Source organism: Ambystoma mexicanum, chromosome 9 (assembly GCF_040938575.1).
Source record: "Ambystoma mexicanum isolate Mex_15411 chromosome 9, UKY_AmexF1_1, whole genome shotgun sequence".
NCBI classification, from domain to species: Eukaryota; Metazoa; Chordata; class Amphibia; order Caudata; family Ambystomatidae; genus Ambystoma; species Ambystoma mexicanum.
Window position 1 is genome coordinate 547,749,269 of NC_090931.1, and position 26,675 is coordinate 547,775,943.

General features: G+C 45.4%; 1 protein-coding gene across 2 annotated transcripts in view; it reads right to left on the reverse strand.

Moving 5' to 3' along the window:
• Window positions 1–26,675, reverse strand: part of CLTC (clathrin heavy chain) — a 1,506,669-nt gene that overhangs the window by 240,211 nt on the left and 1,239,783 nt on the right. Inside the window, exon 31 of one of the 2 annotated variants that reach the window (XM_069615118.1) lies at window positions 6,534–6,554. The exons of the other annotated variant lie outside the window; for it this stretch is intronic. Coding sequence (XP_069471219.1) covers window positions 6,534–6,554 — 21 coding nt within the window. The remainder of the gene's footprint in view (window positions 1–6,533; window positions 6,555–26,675) is intronic. 2 annotated transcript variants of the gene reach the window in all.

The window sequence follows — 26,675 nt, forward strand, 5'->3', positions numbered from 1 at the left end:
GGGGCGGGGTGTATAACCCTGCCACCCGGTCGGGATAGGAGATGTGCAGGACCCAGTGGAAGGTGAATGGGAGGTCTGTCCGTGAGGCTGAGCAGTTGGTCTCGCCGGACACCATGGAGCCATCAGAATGATGCTGAGGTGCCAGCCTCCTTTATCTTGCGGATCACCCTGTGGATCAGTGGCGTGGGAGGGAAGGCGTAGGCAGTCATGCCCTCCCACTGCATCTGTAATGCATCGCCCAGGGAGCCTGGGACCTGCCCATGCCAAGACGTGAACTAATGGCACTTCCTGTTAGTCCAGGAGGCAAACAGGTCCACCTGAGGGGCCCCCCATCTGCTCAAGACCTGCAGCAGCACCTGGTAGTTCAATTAACATTCGCAATTGTCCGCTCCCAATCTGCTGAGCATGTCTGCTTCAAAGTTGGCCTCCCTTGGTAGGTGGACGGCCATGAGGTAGATATTGTTCTTCAGGGCCTATTCCACATGTTGACCACTAGGCTGAACAGCAGAGGGGACCTGGTGCCCCCCTACTTGTTGACATAGTACACGCTGGTGGAGTTGTCGGTCTGGATAAGGACATCCTGCCCCCAATGGGCGGAATGAAAGCTCTGAGAGCTTGATGATTGCCCTGAGTTCCAGCTAGTTGATGTGTGACTCCTATCGGGTCCAAACACCATGGACGCTGTGGTTGTCCCGAGTGGCACCCAAGGCCTCTTGGGAGGAGTCTGTAGTGATGGTGACCTGAAGGGATGGCTGCCTTAAGGGCGTGCTCGTCCACAGGTTGCAGTCCCTGGACCACCATGTGAGATCCGAGTGGAGAGAAGGCGGTTTGCTGACCAGCTCTGGTTGGGAGCCCCTCTCCTGATTCCATGAGGCTGCGAAGTGCAGCTGTAACCTCATCCCGAGTCTCATGCACAGCCATGAGGATCGCTGCCATGATACCCAGTAAGTGCTAGTACCACCGGGCTGGGGTCGCTGATCAGGTCAAAAGTGAGTAGTGGCTCTCTTAATAGCCATAATCTTGTCCTCTGAGGGAAAGACCCTCTCTGAGCTTGTATCCCAGATGAGGCCCAGGGAGGTTTATAGTAAACCTCAGGTCATGGAGTCTGTTCATAAGCGCGGAGGAAGTGTGGATAACGCCCTGTGGAGATCTAGTCCCGACAAGCCAGTCGTCCAGGTACGGGTAGACGTGGTGGCCCTGAGGAGGGCTGCCACTGCATTCATGAGTCTGGTAAATACCCTGGGATCTGAGTGGAGGCCAAAGGGTAGCACCTTGTACTGGAAATGGTAGCCCATGATCCTGAAGCGTAGGAAGAAGCAATGTGGCTGCCAAATCAGGACGTGTAGGCAGGCGTCCTTCAGATCCACGGAGCACATCCAATCTCCCTTGTCTAATGTCTCTGCAAAGAGTGCTGGCGTGATCATCTTGAATTTCTGAAGAGTGAGGGAGAGGTTGAGGGTGGATAGGTCCAACACACCTCTCAGGCCAGCCTGGTTCTTCTTTTGTATGGCGTAAATCCTCAAATAGAAGCCTAATCCTCTCTGGGAGGCTGGGACTTCTTCCACTGCTGGCTCTCGACAAGCAACCGTACCTCCCCCAACAGAGTTGCCGACCGAATCTGTGGGAGGAGAGGGAGGTATTGGTAGGCGGTACTGCGTGGATACTACAGAGAGGATGCAGGGGTCACACGTGGACCTGAAGGGACGAGTCATGCCTTTTTTCTTTCTGAGGCTGCTGCTGAGGAGGAGGGGGACTGGAAGAAGCCGTTGCCCCCCCCCCCCCCCTTTGCTTGCACCAGTCTCAGCGAGCGGTCAGGCTGCCTACCCCTCTGTTCCTACAAGCCCCGGAATCCGCCGAAAGACTGCCCCCTGTCAGAGCGTTGATGCGACTGGGTGTACGCCTTGGGCGTGGCCTTCATTAGGATAAAGATTTCGCAGTTTGAGCTGTTCTTTTTATCCATTTCCTCGTTGGTGGTAGAGTGAAAGAGGTCACTACCCTCGAACGGAAGGTCAAATATGCTTTCCTGGACATCTGGGTTAAACTTAGTAGCCCAAAGCCAGGCCATCGTTCGCATGTCCATGGAGATGCAGATGGCCTGGCCAGAGTTATCGATGTGGGCCACAGTGAACTCCCATGATGTTCTGCGCTACCAGCCTGGCTTTTCCTAGACCTGCCTTGAATCATGCCCGGCTCTGCACTGGAAGTTCTGGAAGGAAGTCCGCTATTTCCCACCAAAGCCTCTAGCTAGCGGCTGCCAGCATGGCATCAGCGTTAGACTGACGCAGGTGCAGAGGGTACAGTTTCTTCCCGTAAGCCTCCAAGATCTTCTCCTCCTTGCCTAACAGCGCTGAGGACGACTGAGGCTTAGAGTAGAGTGACACTGCAGCGATCACAGAAGAGTGTGGTTGAGGGTGTGCCGACAACAAGAGTGATGCCCCTCCATCTTTCTATACTTGGCATCGAGGCGCCGATTTACAGGTTGGGATTGAGCCACCCTTTCTTGGCCACAGCCACAATGTCCTTCTGCATCGGGATTCCCGTCTTGGTAGGGGGTCTTAGGTTGAGGACCCCCTCCTCGGGCTGCTCGACCTCTGGTTGAGGAAGGCCCAAATATTCTGCCAGACCTGCAAGCCTGTCGTCGAAGGCCTTCGCTGACGACGGCGTGTCAGGGTCCTCCTCCTCGTCTGTATCCACCAGTGTGTCTGTCTGGTCCGGAGCGGGTGGAGGAGTGCTGGGCGCCATGGACTGCGGTGTGGGGACCGGAGCCGGAGGCTGCTGCGGAGCTGCCTCAACTGTGGGAGGCAGGGGAGTCGGAATTGAAGGAGCCGGCAAGGGCTGCTGATGGCTGCGCTGGGGCCTGTGGTGCCAGAGCCATGGGAGGAATGACTATAGGCGACAAGGGAGTGACCGGAGGGAGCAAGTCCCTGACTGCATCCCTTAGGATGGCCCCCATCTGTGGGTTTCGCATCAGCACCAGAAACCTTAAGAAGAACCAGTCTTTGGAGGCTGAAGAGGCAGCAGAAGACATTGACGGAGTGGCTTGGGGCTGCTGGGGCCAGAGCAAACTGTCTAGTTTGTAATGGGGAACCTGCCCTGCGCAGCTGATGGATAAGCTGTAGGCCACATACCTGGTTGACACGAGTCCCACCTTGAAACCCGTTCTTCCGCCTGCTTTGTTGCTAGGAGTGGTATCGGACGAACAGCCATTTTGTCTGGCACGGCAGCCATCTTGTTGAGCTGAGTGCCGCGTGCCGAAGTCATGGTGCTTGGCTCCCTGGGCCCAGCCTCCTCCAAGACTCCTGGTGTTGGAGCATGAGGCCTACCCTGCACCTCAGGCCGAGGCCTGGTAGGCGAATTGCCCTCGGCAGAGTTGCCGTTAGTGCTGGGTGCAAGCACCCCCACGGACATAATGCTGGTACAAGGGCGTTGCCCCTCGGATGAACACCGGGTACAGAACCTTGCGGTCCCTCAGCACTGCTTCTGGAAGGATCTGATGACCCCCCCTCGGCCGGTAGCTGGACCAGCATCGGTATGTGTGCTGGTGCGAGAACCCGAGAGGTTCATCCCACACAGGCGTTTTCTCGGGACAGAGTCGCCCTTATGGGGGGCAATTGAAAATAGTGGCCCTCCTTTGGGCCTCGATCTCTGTCTGACGAAGTCCTTCAAGTACTCTGGAGATGACCTTTGGAAGAGCTCCCTCCAACTAGCTAGCCTGTTCTTCAGTGCGTGTTGAGTCAGTTTGTTGCACGCGGTACAACCTCCCCAGCCATGGTGGGGGCCAAGGCAGCGGAGGCAAAGAGCGTGGGGGTCAGACGTAGGGAAGAGCCCCTCGCAGGCTGGACACGTGCTGAAGTCTACATGCGCCAGGGAGGAGCGTGACGCCAGAGGACCTAGTACCTGAAAACAAAAAGATAGAATAATCTGGGGAAGAGCACGTGGAATTACATGGCCAAAGTCAAACCCAGGAGTGCTGGTGAAATCGGCCCGTTCCAGTTGACGTGGAAAAGGGGACTGAGGTGTGGCACTGGTGGGCGGAGTCAGGGTAGCGCATGCTCCCAGGGCCATGCCCCTGCACCCTCTAAATTTAAAGGGGAAGAAGGTTTTTTTCTTGTGAAAAATGTTCCGTCTCCTATCCCTAAGAAGGGGCGCCCATGCAGTATGGAAGAAAGGGGACAGGACTCAAGAGTAACATGATTTACTAAATGTTAGTTTTCTTTTTAAAGCATAGCAATTTGGCTCTGGTAACAAAACATTATCTTACAGGTAAGGATAGGCGATCAAGAAAAGGCAAATTTGTCTAAGGTTTGGGAAGCTTGCCAAATAAAGGCATTTTCATATGGACCTCAAACAATATCTAAACACAACTAATCTGTAGCAATATTTAATTATTTGTAACACGCAGTCCAAGAACTCCAGCCACATAGCGAGATCCAAGGAGCATTTAATGCCTTTTTGGACATTCAGCCAATTATGAACAACTTTTGATTTCATCTCTATGCTATCAACTCATTACTTCATTATTTTAATGAAAGCAATAATGCAACCATGAATTTACTAGTCATAACAGATACTGAAGGACACCATAAGAACTGAGCACCTGAAGAAACAAGAGGAACATCACTCCTAGAGAAGAGAGCCTCAGCAAGAACATTAGTATCAACAGAAAGAGGGAGATGGATCAGAAGCTAGGTCACAGTCCTGTCTGCAAACAGAAAATCTCAAGGATATAGGAATACGATAAAAGCAATAGTAGAATACAATATTCATATTTGGAAATGAAAAATGTTGTCAGGAAAACCCATGGCCCATTATAAGGAGAATTTTACAGACAAAGACCTTCCCTTAAACTCCCATTGTGAACATATTGAAGGAAGTGAGCATCATTTCATCCCTTGTATTGCCACAGGATACCTAAAAGGTGAACATAGTTTATGCTGTATGTGAATAGTAGGTTGGAATCAGTTTGCATAACCAATGACTTTAGACCTGAGCCTCCAGCTACCCAACTTTTGGAGTGCCTCCACTAACCCTTTCCTCATTATTGTTGCACACTATTGTATGTTAAGGTATGCCTTGGTAAGCACATTTCTCCTGACCATATTGACCTGAAATCCATAAGTACAGCCTTCATACTTTATTGATTCCACTTTAAATATTTTCAGGAGAACCCGTCAAAGTAACATGGACTTAATCATCTTTTGAGGTTCCCTTCGAACTACCACAGCGTTATCCTTTTTATTTTTTCGGAATAATACCCCACATGTTGAGGTAAGCCTTAGTTCCACTACGCTAGAATGCCAAATTCCTTCTTATTCCTCTTCTCACATCACTTTTCTGTTATTTCAGATTTTTTACCATCAGAGATCCTTTTTTCATACTAATTTTCTATTGGAATTAGTGGTAATTGGCGAACTTTCAATTGCTAGATGATGGGTAGCCTTACATACAGGTGCATTGATTCTGACTTGTGCTTTTGAATACATAAAACATTATTTTGTAAACTCTTTCTCATGATCGCTTTGATTGGAGATTGAATTATGGCTATATGAAAAATCCTAAAATATATGCTACTGATGAAGGGTTTATTTCCCAAAACGAGTTGAGCTTACAATTGCATTTATTTCTTTACATTATTGACATTAAAATTGGCCTTTGAACTTCTATTTTTAATTGTATTTTCTTAAATTGCATTCATCTTTCCGAAAAGATTCTCTTGAATTATTGACTACCTTAGGTTAAAGTTGGCTTTCCAATCTCGTGTGCAGAGGACGGGAGTATATGCCACTTTTGGACACCAAGTCTCTCTCAATCTGTAGTGCAACCTCTATGCCAGAGTTGATTTTATTTCTCCCTGGCACCTGAAATTGCTATATAATTCCTACCATGCTTTATTTATACCCTTAACACTTTTTTCTGACTATTGGTATGCCCTCAGCGTTGGCCTCTGTTCCAAGGTATGCCTAACCCACAGTATTAAATGTGCTCTGTTTGGGAAATCTCATGCCATTTCCAAACATTGTCTGCTCTGATCAATAGTTGACCAGGTATATGAAAATACTAATCTGCACTACCACTCTGGAAATGAAGGCTTTGCAAAGCAGTTGATCCCCCATAATATAAATACCATCTCAAAAGAAACGCTCTTAACCAAAATGGTCAATACTGCCTCTGCTCTGAAAGCTAGTCGCAAAATAAATTGAATGCATATTAGAACAAATCAGGTAATACCCAAAAACATCCTTCAGATACTTTGTTCATCAACCCTAAAAAGACTGTGACCCATCGACTGATTAGCCTCTGCCCTTCCTGAACCAGTATTAGCTGATTAGTAATAAACAACTCTACTGAATAACCTATGGTTCTAGCTATCAAGGTAATATTTTGAAAGGCTATCAGAGGCTTTTAGTCAAATCTGGTTTCAGACAGAGAAAGCAGCAGCATTGTAAAAATAGGAAAGAAAATAAAATCATGCATATTTTGTTTTTTAGACTTAGTCCACTAAGCAAAGATGGAAAACAAGAATCAACTTTCACCTTTTCCTTTAATGCATCAACCTGCAAAGGAATTCAGAGGGTGCAGCTTAGAAAATCAAATTCCACATTTAGCATTAAAAGAAGGCAGAAAAGGCAACAGAAGCGTTGGGAGGAGTAGGTTAACAATTTCAATTCAATGAAAGATAAAGGTACAAAGGAAAATTAAGAAGGCACACCAGATGTACAAATGGAAATATATCTGTAAACAGTAGTACTGCAGGCAACGTCAGTGAGTGTTAATTTTATTACATCACCAAAGAACTTTGTGGTTTCAAATAGATGATGCAATTTAAACATAAGGGTGGCAGGAAATTGACTAAAGGGGTTTTATATATGCAAAGGTTGTTAATTTTCTTAACTGCATTCACACCAAATTAAATGGGAGTGATTTGTAAATAATCATTTCAGGAAAATAAAACATTTCCACTAGCTGAATGCCCATTCTACTTCAGTCAGTATTAAAATGTTTGCCAATTAGGGATGGGAGTTGATTATGCAAATTACGGTGTAGACTAAATTCATCCGAGACCATGGTCTCCATTTGAATCTCCTTCAGCCAAAACGCATTTTCAGATCAGTGTATTAATGCCAGTCTTGCTTCTAAAATTATAATTTACAAATTACTTTGAAACGACGAGAGAATGCACATAATAAACGAAATCACTTCTGTAAGCAAAGCTGGTCCTTACGTACACAGATTCTTAAATTGATAATGTGGGGAAAGTGAGGGAATGTGGCAAGAATAAAATAACCCCATGGAGACTGCACCTGTGGAAGAATTACTGAAATTAAATATTCATTCTCAATGCTTGGTAGCAGGGCTCGTAGTTTGGTTATGTGGGTTGAACATTATACCATTCGTAATGTTAAAATATTATAGTGGAAACCTATTGATGGCCCAGACAAAAATAGTTAGCACATGCCCCTCTGCACAATTCAATTAGGCCCATGAAATTTAACCTTACATCCCTAGGTCTGTTGCTGTGGAATATAAACCTCTCTTTGTGGACGCTGGACAAGGCTTACTGATTGTATGTAACTATCTATCTATCTTTGTCACAACTCTATAGAGTGTACATTTACTGTGGTAGTCGCCACCTGAAAAACTTCAGTTTCCAGATCTAGATTCCTCCACAGTGACCGTGACTATTGGCAATTTAAGTTACACCTAGGCTTCCTGAGCTACCCTGGCTTATCAGCATTTCTCTGTTTAGCATGTCACTTGGGCTATTTTCAGAACACACAACCTACAATATACAGTACATGTATACAAATTGGCACCTGGAGAAACCATCCCTTCCCTCCGCCACAACAACTTTACCACACCATACTAATTTATAATTAGGGTAAGAAAATTAAAGGGGACAAACTATGATTTACCGGGATCTGCAAGTGATAAAAAATAATTGATCTCCTTTCCAGCATAAGGTTTAGACTAGGTCCAAAATCAAACCAGCTGGAATCTTGTAGAAGTTCAGGTTTGTTTTTGGACTATTGGTACGGTTTGTAATTTGGCGGTCTGATGGACCTCCGGTTGTCCTAAACTTTGCTCAAGTTCTTTGGTACTACTGTTCTGCTGCGACAGAGGTTCACCCAAGCATCATGTGGAATTAACAGGGGTTAACATTAACATCTTGCAATCGAGATTACAGCGTATGGACAGACAATGTGAAGGAAAAGTGAAAGAAACTACATGCATATAGATGAGCTAGAAATATTAAACATTAAAAGAGGAATATTTTGCACATCAGAACGTGGTAGAAGCCAGACAGAAATGTCTAAAAAAAAAAAAAAATAAGGCAGCTGCACATGAATGAGCAATGTAAAGACTTAGTTGTAAATATTTAAGCTTCTTGGGTCACAGTTTTATTCCTAAGAGAAGAAAGGAGAGAAAGGAGTGTGATGCATGCATATACAAATGCAACAATTCGGAAATAAAGAACACATCAAAATGTACAACATGCTGGACATGGGTCGATTAGAAAATGCACTAGCTGAAAACGCCACACAGCAGTATTCATTATTAAACAATTTTTTTTTTTAAACAATCCGTTAAATTATGTAAATCAGCCTGACAAATACCTTCTTAGGCAGCCACAAAAGCACACCCCCAATGCATTCAACTTATATACAGTCTTACCTTCCAAAAACACACAATAACAACAACATACTCCCATAGAAGACAGTACCATTCAACTTCAGCGGTCAACAACCACATACACCTATAATTATCCAGGGAAGCTTTAACAGGTATCAAAAGTCAGTGTCCCTTCTTGGATTGTATTAATTGAGGTCAGGTGGCGTTAACTTTTTTTCACTTTGGCCATGAAGAACTCACCTTTCCTTCCCATTTGGCCACGAGGTCTTTTGCAAGTAGAGCATGTGAATCATGCATATATACTAGCTGTAACAGTCTATCAGAAGAAACTGATCCAGCCATGAAGACTTACTTCAGAGAATCAACATTAGTTTCTCCCAAAATACACATACGTTCAATTTTAGCCACAGTGCCCTAATGAGGACTTTTGGGACACAACTACTGTCTGCACAAATTCATGCTAGCAATGAAGAAAATCACAGGAATCACAAGACACAGTTTTGCAGTCACATATGCATGGTATGCCTCCTGTTACATTTGAGTTTAATGTCAAGGTGAACATAATACTCTCCTGATCAAAGAAGTTTGATATTTAAATCTGGCAGAAGAAAAATCAAACTGAATCACAGAGCAGTGTGAGCCTAACAAAGTCATTCCTTGCAATCCCCTTTGTTTGAAGGTGGCCTTTGAACTTTCACTAGCCATTAATGTCTTTACAGATTCGCTAATCATTTAACAGGCCACTTTAAGCTTTTCTACCTTGGATTATTTCAATCTCACTGAGCTGCAAAAGATCTTCCACACCCAGAGGCATCAGAAGACTTGAGATGCAAATTTCTTGCGACAGACCCACATGTGCAGGCAGTTTTTGAGGTGTCCAATGGAAAATGTCATTGCAAACACTTTTGATGCGGAACAGATTTAAAAAGGAAACGCCCAAATAGATTTGGCCCATCATCAATCAGAAGGAAATTCTGCAAGTGGTTGGACTATTTATATGGAAATAAGCCTCCATTAAACGGAGGATGCACAACTTTTTATTTATTTGATTGCGATTTGGTTTAATAAAAAAAAAACCTTACACACATTTGCATTTATTTATGTTTCAAGTTCATTATTCATCTAGTTTCCTTAGTTTTCATGTCATAACAGTCTTTTACCGGTCTTCTAAACAACAACCAACCAAAATTATTTTAAAATAGTTTAATCTGTTAGGTTGTCTTTCTACTAAGTGGTCCTTTGTTATTCTTTCTTGTTGGTTCATTAATTTGTCCAGTAGATTTATACCTGCGCACACAAGTCGTGAGTTTCCTTGTAGGAACTCACTCCACCAATCTTCATTCATTCTTGTTGTCGATTGTTCTAGAAATCTATTTAGAAATTGTGCCCTATCTGCTTTCACGGTTCTAAATGCTTTACAGTTTCCAGTTGTCCTTGGAATTGGCAGAATCTACATTGCCCGTTACTCAAACCTCGTTTTCCTCTAGTGTGTAGATATTCATTTGTTGGATATATATCTAGCCTCATTTGTAGCAATTTAGCTTGATGATACTTGCTGTGAAATTTCATCAGATAATGTGGCATTGTGAATCTTTTCCTGTGTCCATTTGCTCCGTTTTATAGGCTAGTTTTGATACTCGTGTATTTATCCAATCTTCCCTCTACTTTTTCAGGGTTCTCAATTAGCTTGTCTATTGAGGAATTTAGGTGTTCCAAGTGTTGGCTCTATTTGTCCTTCCAGCTGCTCAATATCACTGCACTCTTTCCATTCCCTTTTGTTGAGAGAACTTTAGATCCAATCACTGGCTCATTCAATGTAATTTTCCTCAGAAGCGCTAGTGACTTCCATCGTATTCTCGAATGCAGAGATTGCAGCCCCAACTGTGCTCTTAAGGTGGCATCTTGGTAACTTTAAGATTGGTTTCCAAAACCTACTTTCTAACCACAACCAGTTCTTCCAAGACAAATTGTGACCTGCTTTTCCTCCATATGTGATTATCGGTATCACTTTCTGGATATAAAATGTCTGCAAGGGGATTAAACAACAATCCCCATAACGTCCGTTTGGTATCGCTCCTTGTGAGCATAGCATTTTTATGGAGCTCTTCCCCCCCACCCCCCATGTTTGATCAGCATTTCACTGGTTGAATATCTTTGCCAAGTAGCGAATTTCTTTCACCAATTCCAATTTTCCACCTAAATGTTTTTACTCTTGCATTTTGGGTCTCTCCAATCATCATATTTTTAGAATTGTCAGTATTTATGACGAGATCGTTGACTCCATGAAAGTTTGGAGTTGATCCAATAGGTGCTGTAGGCCAATCAGAGTCTGGTCTACCAAGACCCAGATCGTCGGCATAAGATAGTACATATATCTCAATGTTTTATTTTTTTAAAAGCAATTTGTATTGGTTTTTACAACAAACATATCAACCAACACACCCGACAGTTTCGGTTTCAAGCTTCTCAGCATACATTTGCATATCTTTATTACTGTCATCCCCCCTCCCCCCCCCCCCTTAACTTGAGCTTTCGCCATTGTTCTTCCAGATGTCATATCTCTGTTTTTGTGATGTGTGTTATACAGCACCCTCAGTGCAGTAACACAGGGGTGTCATAGTGACCCCCCAGTATAGACTCCATACATACCCTGGGACTGACTACTGTCTCCCAGGGCATGCAAAGTCACCATTGACTTTACTAGTCTCAAATTCTGAACAGAACCAGAACAAACCATTTTGTGGACGTACTGGGTCTGTTAGTCGAGGGGGCACGTCTCCGTCCCCCCTGATCGAGTTTTGGCTGGTGGCAGTGGATACTACTTTTTATATTCGACCGCGAATATATCCCTATGGGATTTCCCATTGTTCGAGGCTACCAACTTAATTATTTAATTCCTATAGCCTCGAACATACCGCCGGTTTATTTATTTAATATTAATTGTCCGGTTGGTATTTTTTTGCCAGAACTCGGTTCTAAAATGGCGTTTGTGTTCGCTTCTGTGACTCCAACCCAAGTTGAGCTCTTTGTTCCACTTTTTGGCGGGCTTCTTCACAGAAGCCCTCCAAAGTGGTGCCACTCTGTCTGGGGTACTTAGGAGGGGTGGAGGGGGATTTAGGCACCCTGGACTGAGTTGCCCAGGCAACTCAAGTTGCACTCCGTCCTGATTGGCCCAAGTGGTGAGCCGGCCGGCTCACCACTTAGCATGTTTTAGTGACAGCTAGGCTGAGTGAATGGGGGTTTTCTGCATAAAAGCAGGGCTTTGGGGACTGGAACTTTAGAAGTCGCCACAGGACATAAGAATCCGACGAGGGAGAAGCTGAGCCGACCTGCTATGACGACACCACCGGTGGAGCCCTGCTGAACCGTCTCACCACTTTTCCCAATGACAGAGGAGATCTCCAGCCCGGAGAGTCTTCTTACTTCGACTGGTGGGGATAACCAGTCTGCTACCTTTTTCGCTTCCTGGAGCATCTCGTGGCAGCCTTGCCTGTGCCAAGCACCCCGGCAACCGGGATACCACGTTTTACCACTACCGCAAATCAAAGGGTAGTACCTTTAACCGGAAAACTCCGCGGCTGGTTTCTTCCCTGGCAGTGCAACAACCTTCATCTTTCCTCCATGTCGAGATCCTCTCTTTCTCTGGGTGACTCCGCGACTTGCAACCGCTGTCAGGAACAACTGCCCCCGCTGGAGGATCCTTTCCACATAAGGTACCGTGTTCCGCCTGGCTTCCCTTGCAACCGACTGTACGGGGTAGATTTAGCCCCCGGCTTTCGACCCTGGGTTAGCCTGGGACACCCTGGCTAAACTTTTCTGAAACCTAACTAAAACCTTTCTAAACTCCCTGCAAGACTTTTTAAGCCTGTTGTCATTGTGTGATCTTGGGTGCATTTGTGCCCTGCTCTCTCCAAGAGTGGGCCCGACCGATGGACTTTGGCTCACAAGTAACTTTTGACTTTCCTGCCTTGCTTAAGAGTTGCTAAGTATTAGTGTGGTGTATTTTCCTACATTCTGCCTTTTTCGTTAACTTATTGGAGTGCCATCTATAGTTAAGCGCTCACCTCTGTCTGGAAATAAGTTAACTAAGACTTTTCTGATAAGGAATAAGGAATTAATAAATAATAATAGTAACTGTGTTTAGAGTGATTAATAATAGTGCTGGAGTGTTTCAATAAGTGTGTTTATAAATAAATAATTATATACCTTAATACCAATGCTCTGGTGAGTGTTTGCTTGTGCTATTGTATCTGAGTGCCTATTGTGTATACTTTGCAAACTGCCTAACTCTTCTTGAGGGAAGTCCGACTGCTCAGCCACAGCTACCAGGTAAATCTGGGTGGTACAGACTGCTACCAAGTGGGTTTACTGCCAACACCTGTAGTCCTAAATCTTTTGCAGTGGTCCCCAAGGGAACTGCACAGGTTTCTGCCTAACAGTCTTCTATTAACACCTTTTTTTGCTGGCTTTATTATAACTTCAAGGCTTTCACATACTGTGTTTTCCTGTATCCATGTTTCTTGGAGGCAGCTTATTTTTGCTCTCTTCAATTGTTGCTACAGTCGATTAAACAAGTGTCTGAAGCCTCTTGTATTCAAGGAGAGTATCATTTCGGTCTTCCTTTTCTTTCGATTGTTAATCCTTTGTCTTATATAATGCATTTGCCATCCATGACCAGTAGTTCTTTTTTTGTGATTGTTCCGTTTTGTCGCTCCTACCTTTGGCGTTCCTGTCCATCCTTCTTTCGTTGTTAAATGTCACTTTCATTGACTTCCTTCTCAGTGTTTCATTTTCAATACCCTCATCCTTTCGATCTGTCTCCTTTGCTTGTCTAATCTTGTGTTTTGCATATTCTGGTTTGACCTTCTCTATTTTCTTTGGCTTGTGTACGTTAAATTCAAATCCTAACCGAAGTAGCTCTGTGCTTCCCCTCATTTCTTCTTTCACCTTGTGCGACTAAGTGTAAAATAACTTATATTCTACTATGGCGATGTCATTTGATGAAATGTTCCTTAGGGATGGTGTACAGTGCAACAAGAGTAACATTTTTCCGATGAAGGTTGGTATAGATTGTTTCCTTAAATATATTTTCCAACCTGATTTTAGGTGTGTTTTTTTTATATTCTTTTGTTGGGTAGAGTCCCAACGACCTGTGGGATTCTTTTTGTGATCTGACAGTCCTATCGGATTCCAAATTGGCCGTTTTTTATGCTCTTTAGACCGGTTAATTACACAGCATCCTTTTCCCTCTGGTGAATTACTTCTTGCGCCATTGTTATAAATGGTGTTTCGTCAGTCTTCACAGTCCCTTTCCTCATCTTGGCTCATTGCTCATAGGTGATTGTCTAGTATACTAGACTTGTCAGTCAGTGTTTCTTGTTCAACCTGCATCTCTTCAACTTTTTACATTTCAATTCGTGATTCATTAATCTCGATGTAATACGATGCATCGTCAATCAAATTATGTGTGATTTCGTACTCTTCTAGATCTTGATCCATCTCACTTTCCTCTACTGTAGAAACTAGTTTTGTTGCCGCTTTCCTTAATTTGGCGCCTTTCACTTCCACATTTCCTTTGCCTCTTATTCTTTAGACCTTTGTTTTCTGACGTGTTGGCGTGTGGAGGCTCCGTAAGAATGCCCGAGACCCATTCACTCTTTTTTTATGTTTATGGTCTTGGGTTTCTTTCCTCTGATATTCTCTTTCAAGATGTTACTTTTTGCTACTTTGTTGTGGTTCTACATTCTCCTCTTGCTCCTTGCTTTTCAACAGTTGTACATCTTTTGTATGAAAAAAAACGAGCAGACTCCCTCTTTTCTCACTTCAACATCTCCAGTTTTCTTTCCAGAGCCATTTCTATTTTCAACTTAGTTTCCTTCACGATCTTTAGTTCCTAATCACGGTTTCTCCGTTTCTACCTCCCAATTGTATGAATCTCCTGCTCTCGTCTCGTACAGTGTTGTTTCCCGGTTGAGTTGGGTTGACTTCTGTTTTAGATTTTTCTGATCTTTCCTTTGCTTCATCTTCTTGAATTGTTGTCGACTTTTGAGGGAGTTTTACTGTAGCTCTTCCCCGATTGTTCATTTATCGGTCCATTTATTCGCCATTGCTTCCTTATTATGTTCTTTCTCCAGATCTCTATCTCCCTCTCTCTTTCTCTCTCCTGTCCGCAGAGTCTCATTCATTTTATGGCATCCATTAATGCCGACATAATAATTGCTTTTTCTCCTTGATCACTACTTGCAAGGTCACACAATCTCCTCTGCCATGAGGCCGACTGAAGCTTCGGCTTCTTGATTGAAGTGTTCTTCAATTTTCTATGTGAAAGTCTCCAGATGTATCAAATTGCTATGTAACATGGCGAGCATAGTTGAGTTATCATTTACGTTTTCATTAATCATCTCATAACTTAGTATATGGTGCTAGTGAAATCATCATTGCAGCCATGACGTTATGTATCTGTATCCGGATGCAATGGACACTGTTTTGTCCATGGGTTTTGTGTTTGGTGCCCTTTCTTCTGCATTGAAACTTGACTTATTCTCATCCTGCATTTCTGGAGTTCTGTTCTGATCTTCCATATCTTCGTAACTCTGTGAGCGTTTAAGTCAGTTTCCGATAGGTTATCTTTTGTTCTTTCAATTTTGTCTTCTGGTTTCCCTTGAACTTTGTGCATGTTTCATGCAATTGATGTGTGTCCCACAGGATCCTCTTGCTCGCCGTTTGTTATTGCAACCTCACATTTATGTTCTGCACTGATGTTTGTTAGTTGCCGTCCCTCCTTAGCAACCTAATGACCTATTTTGTTAGTTTTATTTGAGTTTGGTGAGGTTTGCTTCAAGGACTTCTGTTGTGGTTGGATTTTAAAGGCTTTTTTGTGGTATTGTGGTCTTGATGTCCAGGTGTCTCCAAGTAAAAAAAAATTCTATGACGTTAGAGCGTCGCTCAATTTCTCTCATTTCGTCTGCTATTGAAGTTTCTTGCAGACTTACACGTGCTTTCCACCTTTTGCCCGTCAACGATGTTGACATTTGGATTCATTGTAGATGGTTTAGTCCAGGTTTTCCTATTTTCCTGTGCTGCACATTTAAAGTGTGTTGTGTGTTATAGTTTTTTTTTTTAAGACGTCTTCTATGGTCATTGACTCTTCGTTTCTAGTAAGTGGTTGCTTATCATGCTCTCTAAACTGCATCTCGAGGATGCAGTTGAGCGCGTCCATTTTGGTTACTTCCATTTCTTCCACTATATAACCTTTTCCTTTTGTTGTCTTCTCCCTGACATTTTCATGCGCCGACCCTTTTAAACGTTCTATGTCGTTTTAATTTATTTCCGTGCTCTTGTTTATTCCATTTCGATCCTTTATACAACATTCTTTCAGGGAACTACTAGCATGCCTTTCGATCATGTTATCAGCCTGTAACCAGCATGCTGTTTCACTGCTGGCGCTACCCGATTTGCTGGTTAAGTCGCCATGCGTTGTTTGTACGTTAATATCTATTCTTGTGCTCTTTGTTGTGTTATAGTCACGTACGTTTCCTCGATCTATGTTTCACGGCATCTACCGCATCTGCTACGTTCGCTTCATTCTGTTCATGGCTTGCAGAATCTGGTATCTCCATTACCACAATGCACACCAAACTCGCATCTGTGTCAATTATGATTCCATCTGGTAACAGGTCTAATGACACGTCCCTTTGTTAATTATTCTTTGCCAGTAAAACGTTTCCTGACGCTGGATATAAGAAAGACCCGGTTTCAAGCAACTTAGCATCTGTAACATCTAGATTTGCAATCAATGCGGTTGCATTCGTGTTCACAGAGGTGAGCTCTTCTGCCGTTCTCACATTCACACGCAATTGCGTCTCGCTCTTCGCACTCTCATGCCTTTGACTTACTTGTTGTGTTGTCTGCGAGACTTGCCGAGCGTGCGTTCCCGCTTTTCCCTCTCTCCTCGTACTCGCTTGTCGGTCAGTCGCTGGTGTTTCCACTGGCGTTTCGGGTTCTCCAACGATATACGGGTTTGATCTTGTATTTGGCCAACTTCCTACATCACAGTCAAGTCCATCTCGCCCAGGCTATAACTGGAGTAAGACAGGACCCACGCACTACGCGCTTGAGAGGTCTTTTAAGGCAGTCCTTTCTGCTTAAAGGCACAGTCAGATCCACTGCCAATGCTGATAACATCGGTCAAACTGTCTGCTCACTCTCACGACTGGAGTAAAACAGGACTACTGCTGGACTCACGCACAATTCTTTATCAACATTTGATCCTACAATTGCAATCTTAAAGATAATCGACATTTGTGACAATTTGTTGATTTTACACATCTGAAAACTAAAGAAAAATGTTCTCCTGCTTGCAGCAAACAGTGTACATTTCTTACATTACTAATGTAAGATCTAGCTTAGTAGTCAATTTGCACTCAAGTGGTTAAGAGGAAAGATAACATTTTTGTGGCATAAATTCAAGAGCCACAAATATGAAGCAAACTTTATAAATGTGTACCAATCCTGCATGTCTCCTACTGAATAGAAATTGAAGGAGAATAAGTGTCCTCCTGCTCCTCATAATAAGGTTGTCTAGAACATTTATGCACGTTTTCCAGAATAAAGATGCTTCTGTTGTGCCTTAACCATACCACCAACAATGCAGGGTGGGGGGCATGGAAATGCCTTTGTGTCCTACCATATGCTCTCTGCCCGAGGTTTGGCTTGCAGAAGGAGACAACATTCTCAGTCTCCAAATGTAATGATAAAAGCAGAAACAATGCAGTAGGGAAAGAAATATCACCATTTCAAAGCAGGGATCTAAACAATCCTCTTATGAATGCCAAGATACAATTCAGGGCATACCCAACTTAATTTTAAATAACCACTGCTCCACGACTAGAACCATCACTGGCAAAGACATGTATCTGGGCTTGTTTGTCAGCAGGACTTGAGTGTCTCAAGTTTCCTTTTTAGTTCTTACAAATATTCATCAGTAACCATGAATTACGTTCCCAGAGATGATGGCTGTAAATAGACTGTGACCCTGCATTATCAATTACCAAGTGGAGGCTGCCACTAGAGTATGTCTTTTTGCTCATTTACCATTGACTGCCTGTCTCAAGAGGCAGTAGTGCTTGAAATTGGGTACTCCCTGTTGTCAGGGGGGGGGTGGGGAGGGGGGTCGACTCTGCAAAATGGGAGAGTAGTACAGCAGAAGAACAGATAGGTCGACTACCCCTTCCTTTTTGTCCCCAAGTGTCTCCATATCAGTAGATTGACAATCTATTCAACTAAAAGATTGTTTAGTACAACACTCTGATCTATGAACATCCAGTTTTTATTAATTTTAATATATTTATAAAAAAGACCTATGACAGGATCTTACATAAATGGTATACATTTCTAAAAACCATAAAGACTACACAATTATCACATTAATTTTCATGTCTATTCAAACACAAAAACTAGTGTAACATCATTCTTTGTCAACATCATCATTGAGCAGCTCTAAAAAAAAAAAAAAAAAAACTGGCAATCTGACCCCTGCACCAATACCAAAAACATATTCAATTTAATCTCCCATCAATACAAGAGAGCTATCTCCAATGCCAAAGCCAATACCTTCAACACTCGCATCGCCAATGCCAAGTCACACTCCAAAGAGATTTTCGCAATCTTTAATGAGCTCATCTCCCCCCCTAATACTCCAGATGAAATAATCAAAGATGAAGCGTGGTGTTCCAGCATTCAAGCTGCCATGCTTCACAAAATTGACCTTCTCCAAAGGAAAATTAAAGACCACTGCAAAACACTTCCTCACCAGACAGGAACCAAACCGACCAACACACCACCCACCTCCTCCAAGCCCACCATACCTGACTTCTCCTTCAGAGATGTCACTGAAACAGAAGTTATCAACCTTCTAATAAACCTCAAACCCTCCCCATGCAAAGGCGACATCTGCCCACCTAAACTAGTCAAAGACTGCGCAGACTGCCTTGCGCCGCTCCTCACGGCATTTATCAATGCGTCCTTCAAAACAGGCATCATCCCAGCCAACCTCAAAGAGGCTTGGGTCCGGCCTCTCCTAAAAAAACCGACTCTTGACCCCTCACAACCCAACAACTATAGACCTATAACCACTGTGCCATTCTTGCTGAAATTACTGGACAAAGCCGCACACTGCCAAATCCAACACTTTCTGGAAACCCACTCCATCCTCGGGACGAGACAATCGGGTTTCCGGAAAGGACATGGCACAGAAACAGCTCTGGTAGACCTGAAGAGTCAGATCACCCAAATCATGGACAAAGGCAAGCCGGCTCTTCTGCTTCTTCTAGATCTCTCAGCCGCGTTTGATCTGGTTGATCACAAGATTCTCACCTCCCACCTCACGCACACAGCCAACTTCTCTAAAAAAGCAGCTGCCTGGATCACTTCCTTCCTCGAAGGTAGGGCCATGAAAGTCTTCTCGGACATCGCTAACGCCACACCCACAACAATCCATTGCGGGGTCCCTCAAGGTTCCTGCACTGCACCCACACTCTATAACTTGTTCACCAAGCCCCTCTTTGACAAACTTGACTCATACGGCATCACCTACACGAACGACACTCAAGTACTTCTACCCCTCTCAGGCTCATACAACGAAGACGCAAAGGCACTCCACACCATCTACTCCATCATCAAGGCATGGATGGCAATTAATGGCCTCTGCCTCAATGGTGACAAGACCGAAATCTTGATACTAGGCCAACAGCACACCTTAGACAAACTGGACAAACTGTACACTAACTTCTCAATTGACAACTCCATCATTCCCGTGTCCACAGCCGTCAAGACACTGGGAGTATACCTCGACTCCTCACTATCCATGACCAGACAAGTCAGCGCTATCACTTCCTCATCCGCGCACACCACCAAACTTATAAACGCCATCAAGCCCTACCTCTCTAAACCTAACCGCCTCTCCATAGCGAGGGCAACCATAGGAGCCAAACTGGACTACTGCAATGCTCTCCTAGCAGGCACATCAGCCAAAAACATAAATAGACTACAAATCACACAGAACAACGCTCTCCGGGCCGCTCTTAGTATCCCAAGAAGAGAGCATATCACCCAGGCCAGGCTCTCAGCCCAATGGCTCTCAGTCAAAGAACGGATCACCCTCAAAATCCTCACCCTCACTCACAAATGCCTCTCCTTCTCCGCCCCGTCCTATCTTTCTGATACCATCCTCAAACCTTCCTCCACACGCCCCACCAGGACGCAATACGCTAACCTACTCTGCACCCCACGCATCAAAAAAGCCAAAGCCGGAGGTCTTGGTTTTCCCTACATTGCAGCACAGACATGGAACGCTCTCCCCTCAGACATCCGAACGGAAAACTCACTTCCCATCTTTCGCAGGAAACTGAAAACCGCGTTCCTTGCTAAATAACTAGCAAATTTCTGGAAGCCATGTAAATATACTGCCTTGCTATTGTATATATTTCCTCTGTAATTTATGTGTTGATTGTAACTACGGTCTCCTTTGCAACTAAGATGTCTGTAACAAGCGCCACGATGCCTCTGGGCTGATGTGCGCTCAACAAATTTGAAATAAATAAATAAATAAAATTCTATACACATCAAATGCAAAAACATTTAAAAAGACAGCAATTCTTTTTGGGACAAATACTTTAAGTTGTGGGAATAAAGATCAACCATCAGTATCTTATAATAACTCCCTCGTAAAATAATACAGCCGTTGTCTAAAGAGAATGCTGTTTCTTCCCTTGTTTATTCTGTACAGCCTCTCTATATTACTATGTAACCTTTTTGGGGTGTAGTTCAATATTGCAACTCATATAGTACACCTGTCGGGTATAGATATAGGTTGAGAAAAAGGAAAATGTAATAATTTCCTTTTACTTTGTCGACATATGTTTCGGCCGTCTAGACTCATACAGTACTCTTGAATGCAGTTGGTCTAGTGAGTATGGGCATTCTTCAGGACAGTGAAACTGTTTTTTACATGAATGCTATTCTTCCCAATTGCGATGCTTCTTAGCTTTCAATCTGTAGTTCACTATAATTACTTCGAGACGTTAAGGAAAAAAACATCCATCTGGCAACTTGCTAGATATTTCATCCAGATTTTCTGGTCTTACACCGCACCTTTTAATTCTGCCGGACGACTAGATTTATATGATTATTGTCTTTGTAATTATTTTCTTCGTGGCAGTTCTCGCTGATACTGTCCGAAGTTATCTTTCCAAAACACATTGGGAGCCGCTCACGTTGCGGCCCTTTCAATCTGTGAACGGCACTCTGGTGCTCTTTTTCTCTCACGTCGTCTCTTATGGATGTTCATAGATCAGAGTTTTGTACTAAATCTTTTAGTTGAATAGATGTTGGATTCTCAAAAATACATTAGCCTTCCCCCATTTGGAACAGTTGACCATCTATTCTTTGTTGCCTTTGAAAGGAAGGGCTCCTAGCAGCATCTGCTGATATCCCACACTACAAGATCTTTCTTCACAAGTTCTAATGAATGTCTCTGCTAAAATTGATGGTTTTGTTCTTGCAAGTTCAGCAAGTAACCCTGAACACAGTAGCATGTTCTTGACCACTTCAAATTTCCCCCACCCCACACCCGCACCCACACGTACGTACGTACATATTGTGGACAGATTATTTATAAAAGTTACTCCCCAAAGTGACTAGAGTACTTCTAGTCCATAGATTCCTTTCCTCCATCCTTGTGGGTGTGGAGGACGGTACCAGTACTTTTGATAGTGAAAAATTGAGCTTTCCCATTGAATTTAGTACAGCGCCCAGAGATGTGGCCTCTGGAATGCCCTGCCGAGGCCCCGCCCTCTGGCACCTCACCGGTTGTATACTAATTGACCTTTTCACAATTGACTTCGGGAGAACTGACCTAATTTAGACGGTCAGTTAGGACTTATATGCGGGGGGGGGTACCCCCCACAAGTCCCCCACCCAATCCAAAACCCCATGCAGCCCTCCACCCAATCCTCCTATATTATTTATAATCAAAAAACAACCCAACACATACATAAAATAACAAAAATAATAAAGGTCAATTGTGCAGAAGGTGAATTAGGACCACTATAATTAGGTCAATTGTGCAAAAGGTCAATTGTAAAAGGTCAATTTGGGTAATACCGCCTCACCTCCGTTCCCTTTGAACACATTGGACGCTTCGATACCTGGCTATACTTATTACATACTAGCCCCTGGCATACAAGCAGGGGAAGGTGGGTGGGACGAATGGAAGAAAGGTGACTATGGACTACAAGTACTGTAGTCACTGTGGTGAGTAACTAACTACTCATACGTTCCGACCCCTTTGCTCCATCTTTGTGGGTGATTCCACTGAACAAGATCATAGGATGGAGCTGTGACAACCTGCCTCATATCTAGGGAGAAGGAAAAAGGTTCTTCAGAACGAACCGGCAGTCTGAACTCTGCATTGCGCCTGGAGCTGCTATCCAGCTAATGGTGCTTACAGAAGACTGAAGCAGTGTCGCAAGTAGCCACCTTGCTGATGACATCTCAAGAAGCATGTCTGAAACACGACAGTCCTGGCCAAATACCTGACCGCATGGGCATGAATCCCCTCTGGAACTGGTTTGCCCATGGACGTGTAGTCCTCCGAAATGGCCTGAACCATCCAACCGGCGGTGGAAATCTTGGAAGCCTGAGAGTCAGGGGAGGTGCCCCTAAAGAGACAAACAAAGCCTTGTATCTCCTGAGAGAGGTAAAACGTGAGGGCCCTCTTGAGGTCCAAGGAAAGTAGGGCCATCTGTGCCTCTGACTGCGGATTCAGGAAGAACACTGGCAGTCCGATCTCCTGATTCAGATAAATGGAGATACCATCTAGGGAAAGAAGTTTGTGTGAGTGTGCAAGATGTCCTTGTCTTTGTGAAATGTGGTGAGGGCTCGCGAGAAGATGACGCCTGCAGCTCACTGATGCCGCGCATGGAGGAGAGCGCTACCAGTAGAAGGGTTTGCGCTGCAAAGCTGCAAGAACCACATTGAGGTCCCAGACCAGATGTGGCCTATTCATCGGATTAAAAAAAAGGCCTAGACAACCCCTTTGGGTGGGCCTTAACCACTTGGTTGGCCGCGGACCACACATGCTCAGGGCCGAAATCCAAACCGCCACCATCAGGGCCCATTCCCAGATCAATATCGCCTCCATGCAGAGCAGCGGGGGACGGGTGCCACCATGCTGGTTCAGGTAGATCATAGTAGAATGGTCTGTCCGGACCATAAAAGATTTGCCCCCGATGGGGGGCAGAAACGCCTAGACTGCCAGGCCCACTGACCTGAGTTTGAGCAGACTGATATGCAGGAGGGCTACCGCCCTGGACCATGCACCATTAATCCTATAGCCGCCCCTCCCCCGCCCCCCCACCCCCCTTCCCTAAGACCCAGCCATGGGCAAACCAGTTACTGAGGGGATTCATGCCCATGCGGTCAGATCTAAGGCCAGGACTGTCGCGTCTCTGAGACATGCTTCTTAAGATGTCTTCAGCAAGGTGGCTACTGGGACACTGCTTCAGTCTTCTGTAAGCAGTATTACCAGGATACCAGCTCCAGGTGCAATGTAGAGTTCAGACAGCCGGTTCTGAAGAACCTTTTTGCTTCTTCCTAGATATGAGGCAGGTTGTCACGGCTCCACCCTATGGTCTTTTTCAGTGTTATCACCCAGAAAGATAGAGCAAAGGGGACGGGACGTATGAGTAATTAGTTACTCACCATAGTGACTACAGTACTTGTAGTCCATAGTCCCCTTTCCTCCATACGTCCCACCTACCTTCCCCTGCTTGTATGCCAGGGGCTAGTATGTAATAAGTATAGCCAGGTATCGAAGCGTCCAATGTGTTCAAAGGGAACGGAGGTGAGGCCCACCCCCCAGCCCGACAGAGCGGTGTCCACCGTCACCACAAGGATAGGCTCCGGTAGGATGAAGGGCAGCTCCCACAGAAACATTGCCATCCATTAGCCACAGCGAAGATCGGGCAGGAGGGACAGGGTTATTGGGATCCTGTCCGGCTGAGACCACATCTCCTGATCCCGATTAGCCGCCAGGTGGACTTGGAGGCGCCTCATCTTGAGGCGAGCGTGGACAGTGAGCAAACTGGAGACCATAGGCCCAAGAAGGTGCAGGGCCCACCAAGCCGGGGTGGTTGAGTTGGCCAGGAAGTGTCCTATCACTTAAGAAGGCAAAGTAGCCTCTCTGGAGTGGGGAACACCCGCTGAATGGCCGTGTTTCAATGCACCTCTAGGAAGACTAGATCCTGGGAGGGGCACAACTGACTTCCTCTGGTTGAGGGAGAACCCCAGCTGATGAAGAATGTCCGCCAATCTTTGGCAAGAGTATACCCCCCCCCCTTTGGGTGCCGCAGCATTTTGCAGTCTGTCAACTATATAGGGGTACAGGTGATGGCTCTCCAAGTGTAGGAGACCCGCCACTGCGTTCATCAATTTTGCGAAGACACGAGGGGCCGAGTTCAAGCCGAAAGGCAGCACCTTGCACTGGTAGTGGTACAACAAAATCGTGAACCGCAGAAATGTCTGATGCGGCTGGTAGATGGGCACATGCAGGTATGCATCCTTGAGGTCTAGGGAACACACCTAGTCCCCTAAACACAGAGACACTGCTATGTACGCAGGAATAATCATCTTGAAGCGTTCTAGTGGTAGATACAGATTGAGAAATGACAGGTCCAGGACAAACCCCAGGCCAGCCTGGTTGTTCTTGGGTACCGCAAAAATCCTGGAGTAGAAAACAGAGCCCCTGTCTGATTGAGGAACTGGTTCTTCCGCCTGCATCTCCAAGAGCGAAAGGACCTCCTGTAAAAGAGCCAGGGACCTGATCTGACGAAGATGTGGGGACAATGGAAAAATCCAAAGGTTCTTGAAAGGACGCCCTCAGCTGTCCTGAAAAAGAGCCAGTTGGCCCCCCACTGTAGAGCTGTGCTCCCCGACCTTGCGGACACTATTTCTTGTTGTCGGAGGCAGGGACAGAGGAGGCAGAGTAGATAAACCTGCACAAAGTCCTCTACTGCTTCCTCCTGTTATCGCTGGCTGACATGTCAGGCCTCAGAGTACCACAGTCCCGGAACCACTGGAAGCCGGTGAAAGCACAGGGTTTGAATTCGGTCCTGCCTGGAGACTGAGGGAAGGACTTATTGCCTTGGCTTTGTGGCTTTGTCAGGATGGTCAAGAACTTGTCAGTTTGAGTGCAGGTTTTCTGCTTTGTCATATCGTCATCGGATGACGAATGAGAGGGGCCCACGCCCTCAAAGGGCAGATCTAGGATCCGCTCTTGCACGTTAGATGAAAACTTAGTGGCATGTATCCACGCCGTCCTTCTCATCTCGACACCCAGGCACAGCCCTCTGCTGGCCGTGTTCACGTGCGAGACCAAAGACTCCATGAGTTTCTGCGCAAACGGCCCGGGCTTCCGCCTGACCAAACTTGAAGGCTTGCCTCTCCAAAGGGAGGTCATGCAGAAACTCCCCAAGCTCCTGTGAAAACTTTTGGTTAGCCATGGGTTAAAGGCTGTCAGCTTGCTGCAGATGCAGACCTGAAATGGTGTAATAGCGTTTGCCCAAAGACTCTAGGACCTTTTACTCCTTGGAAAGACAAATGGAGGTGGCTCCGATGGAGGAAGACGATGGCATAAAATATAGTGAAGCTGCAGCCACAATTGAACAATATGGCTGCGGGTGGGAGGCCAGGAGTATTGGCTCCCATCAGTAAGCTTGAACCCGCTGTCCAACTTCTTGTTCATCTAGGTGTTGGCCCTGGGATTCTCCCAGACCTTCCCGCTACCTGCAGGACATCCTTCCGGAGGGGGATGCCAGACCGGATTGTGGTGCGCGTGCCCCAAACCTCTGCTAGCACTCCAGACTCCTGGGGGTGGTACAGTAGGAGGTAAATGGATCTGAACAACCGGTATGGCCTGGACCGGGGGAGGGAACGGCACTGGCAGCGCTGGAGGAACAGGCAGAGGACCCAGAGGAGGAGGCAGGGAGGCACCACCTGCGGGATCACCTCCTTCACTATATCCTTCAGGAGCCCAGTCATCTGAGGACAATGCATGAGGAGGAAGCGCTCGAGGAAGCGGACCTCGCTAATCGTCGAATCCCTAGCAACCCATCCCCACGAGGCGCTGGGTCTCCACTCCTGGTCAAAGAGGTGAGGCGCCTGAGGCATGCAACCGTAAGGCTGCGATAGGTAAATGTACCCCTGGGGAGACCAGATGCCTGTACCATACAGTCCGCTGCCGCTTCCAGAGGGAAGGGGACTGGAACCTTCTTGCATGGCCCATTCAATGGGCGAAAGCACAGAGGGGCCCCTGAGTCGAATCCAAAACGGCCTCCGGCCTAGCAGGCTCCATCACGCACCTCTCCACCATTTTGGAACGTTTTGCCACGCCCTTGTCGGGAGGGCGTGAAGGCCCTCATCTACGAGAAATCTCAGACATGTGAGGATACAGCTTGGGTGTTGCACCCAAAGCAGAAGCGTCGACCTCAGAGAACTCTGCTAAGCGCTGAGCCCTCAGCCGGCTAGCCGGTAGACGCAACGCCCCGACTCACAACCTCCGAGCGAGCTACGGTAGGCTGCTTGCCGGTAGTCATGCTGGATTGTGCAGAGGACAGACTCTTGTAGGTGGCACCCTACGATCCCTTATATTCAACATGAGCAGGACCCCAATAGGCTGAGCGGGAGGAATCTCTGGAAAACCACCGTCTGGGAGAAATCACATTTGTATTGCTAGGGAGAAGAGGACAGGAGATGCAATACCACCAAAAAATCTATTACAAAAATAATCTTTTTAATCAATGGTAAATAACAAGGTGAAATAATTATTGTACAGACCCAACATATGGAAACCACTCAAATCTGAATGGTCCTTATGACCGCACCTAATGAACTCTACAAACGAAAACCAACATGGATGTAATGCCCTAGTCACATCAACCTAGCCCTACATGTTTCAATCCCAAGTCCTCTAGATCGAAGACCTTCTT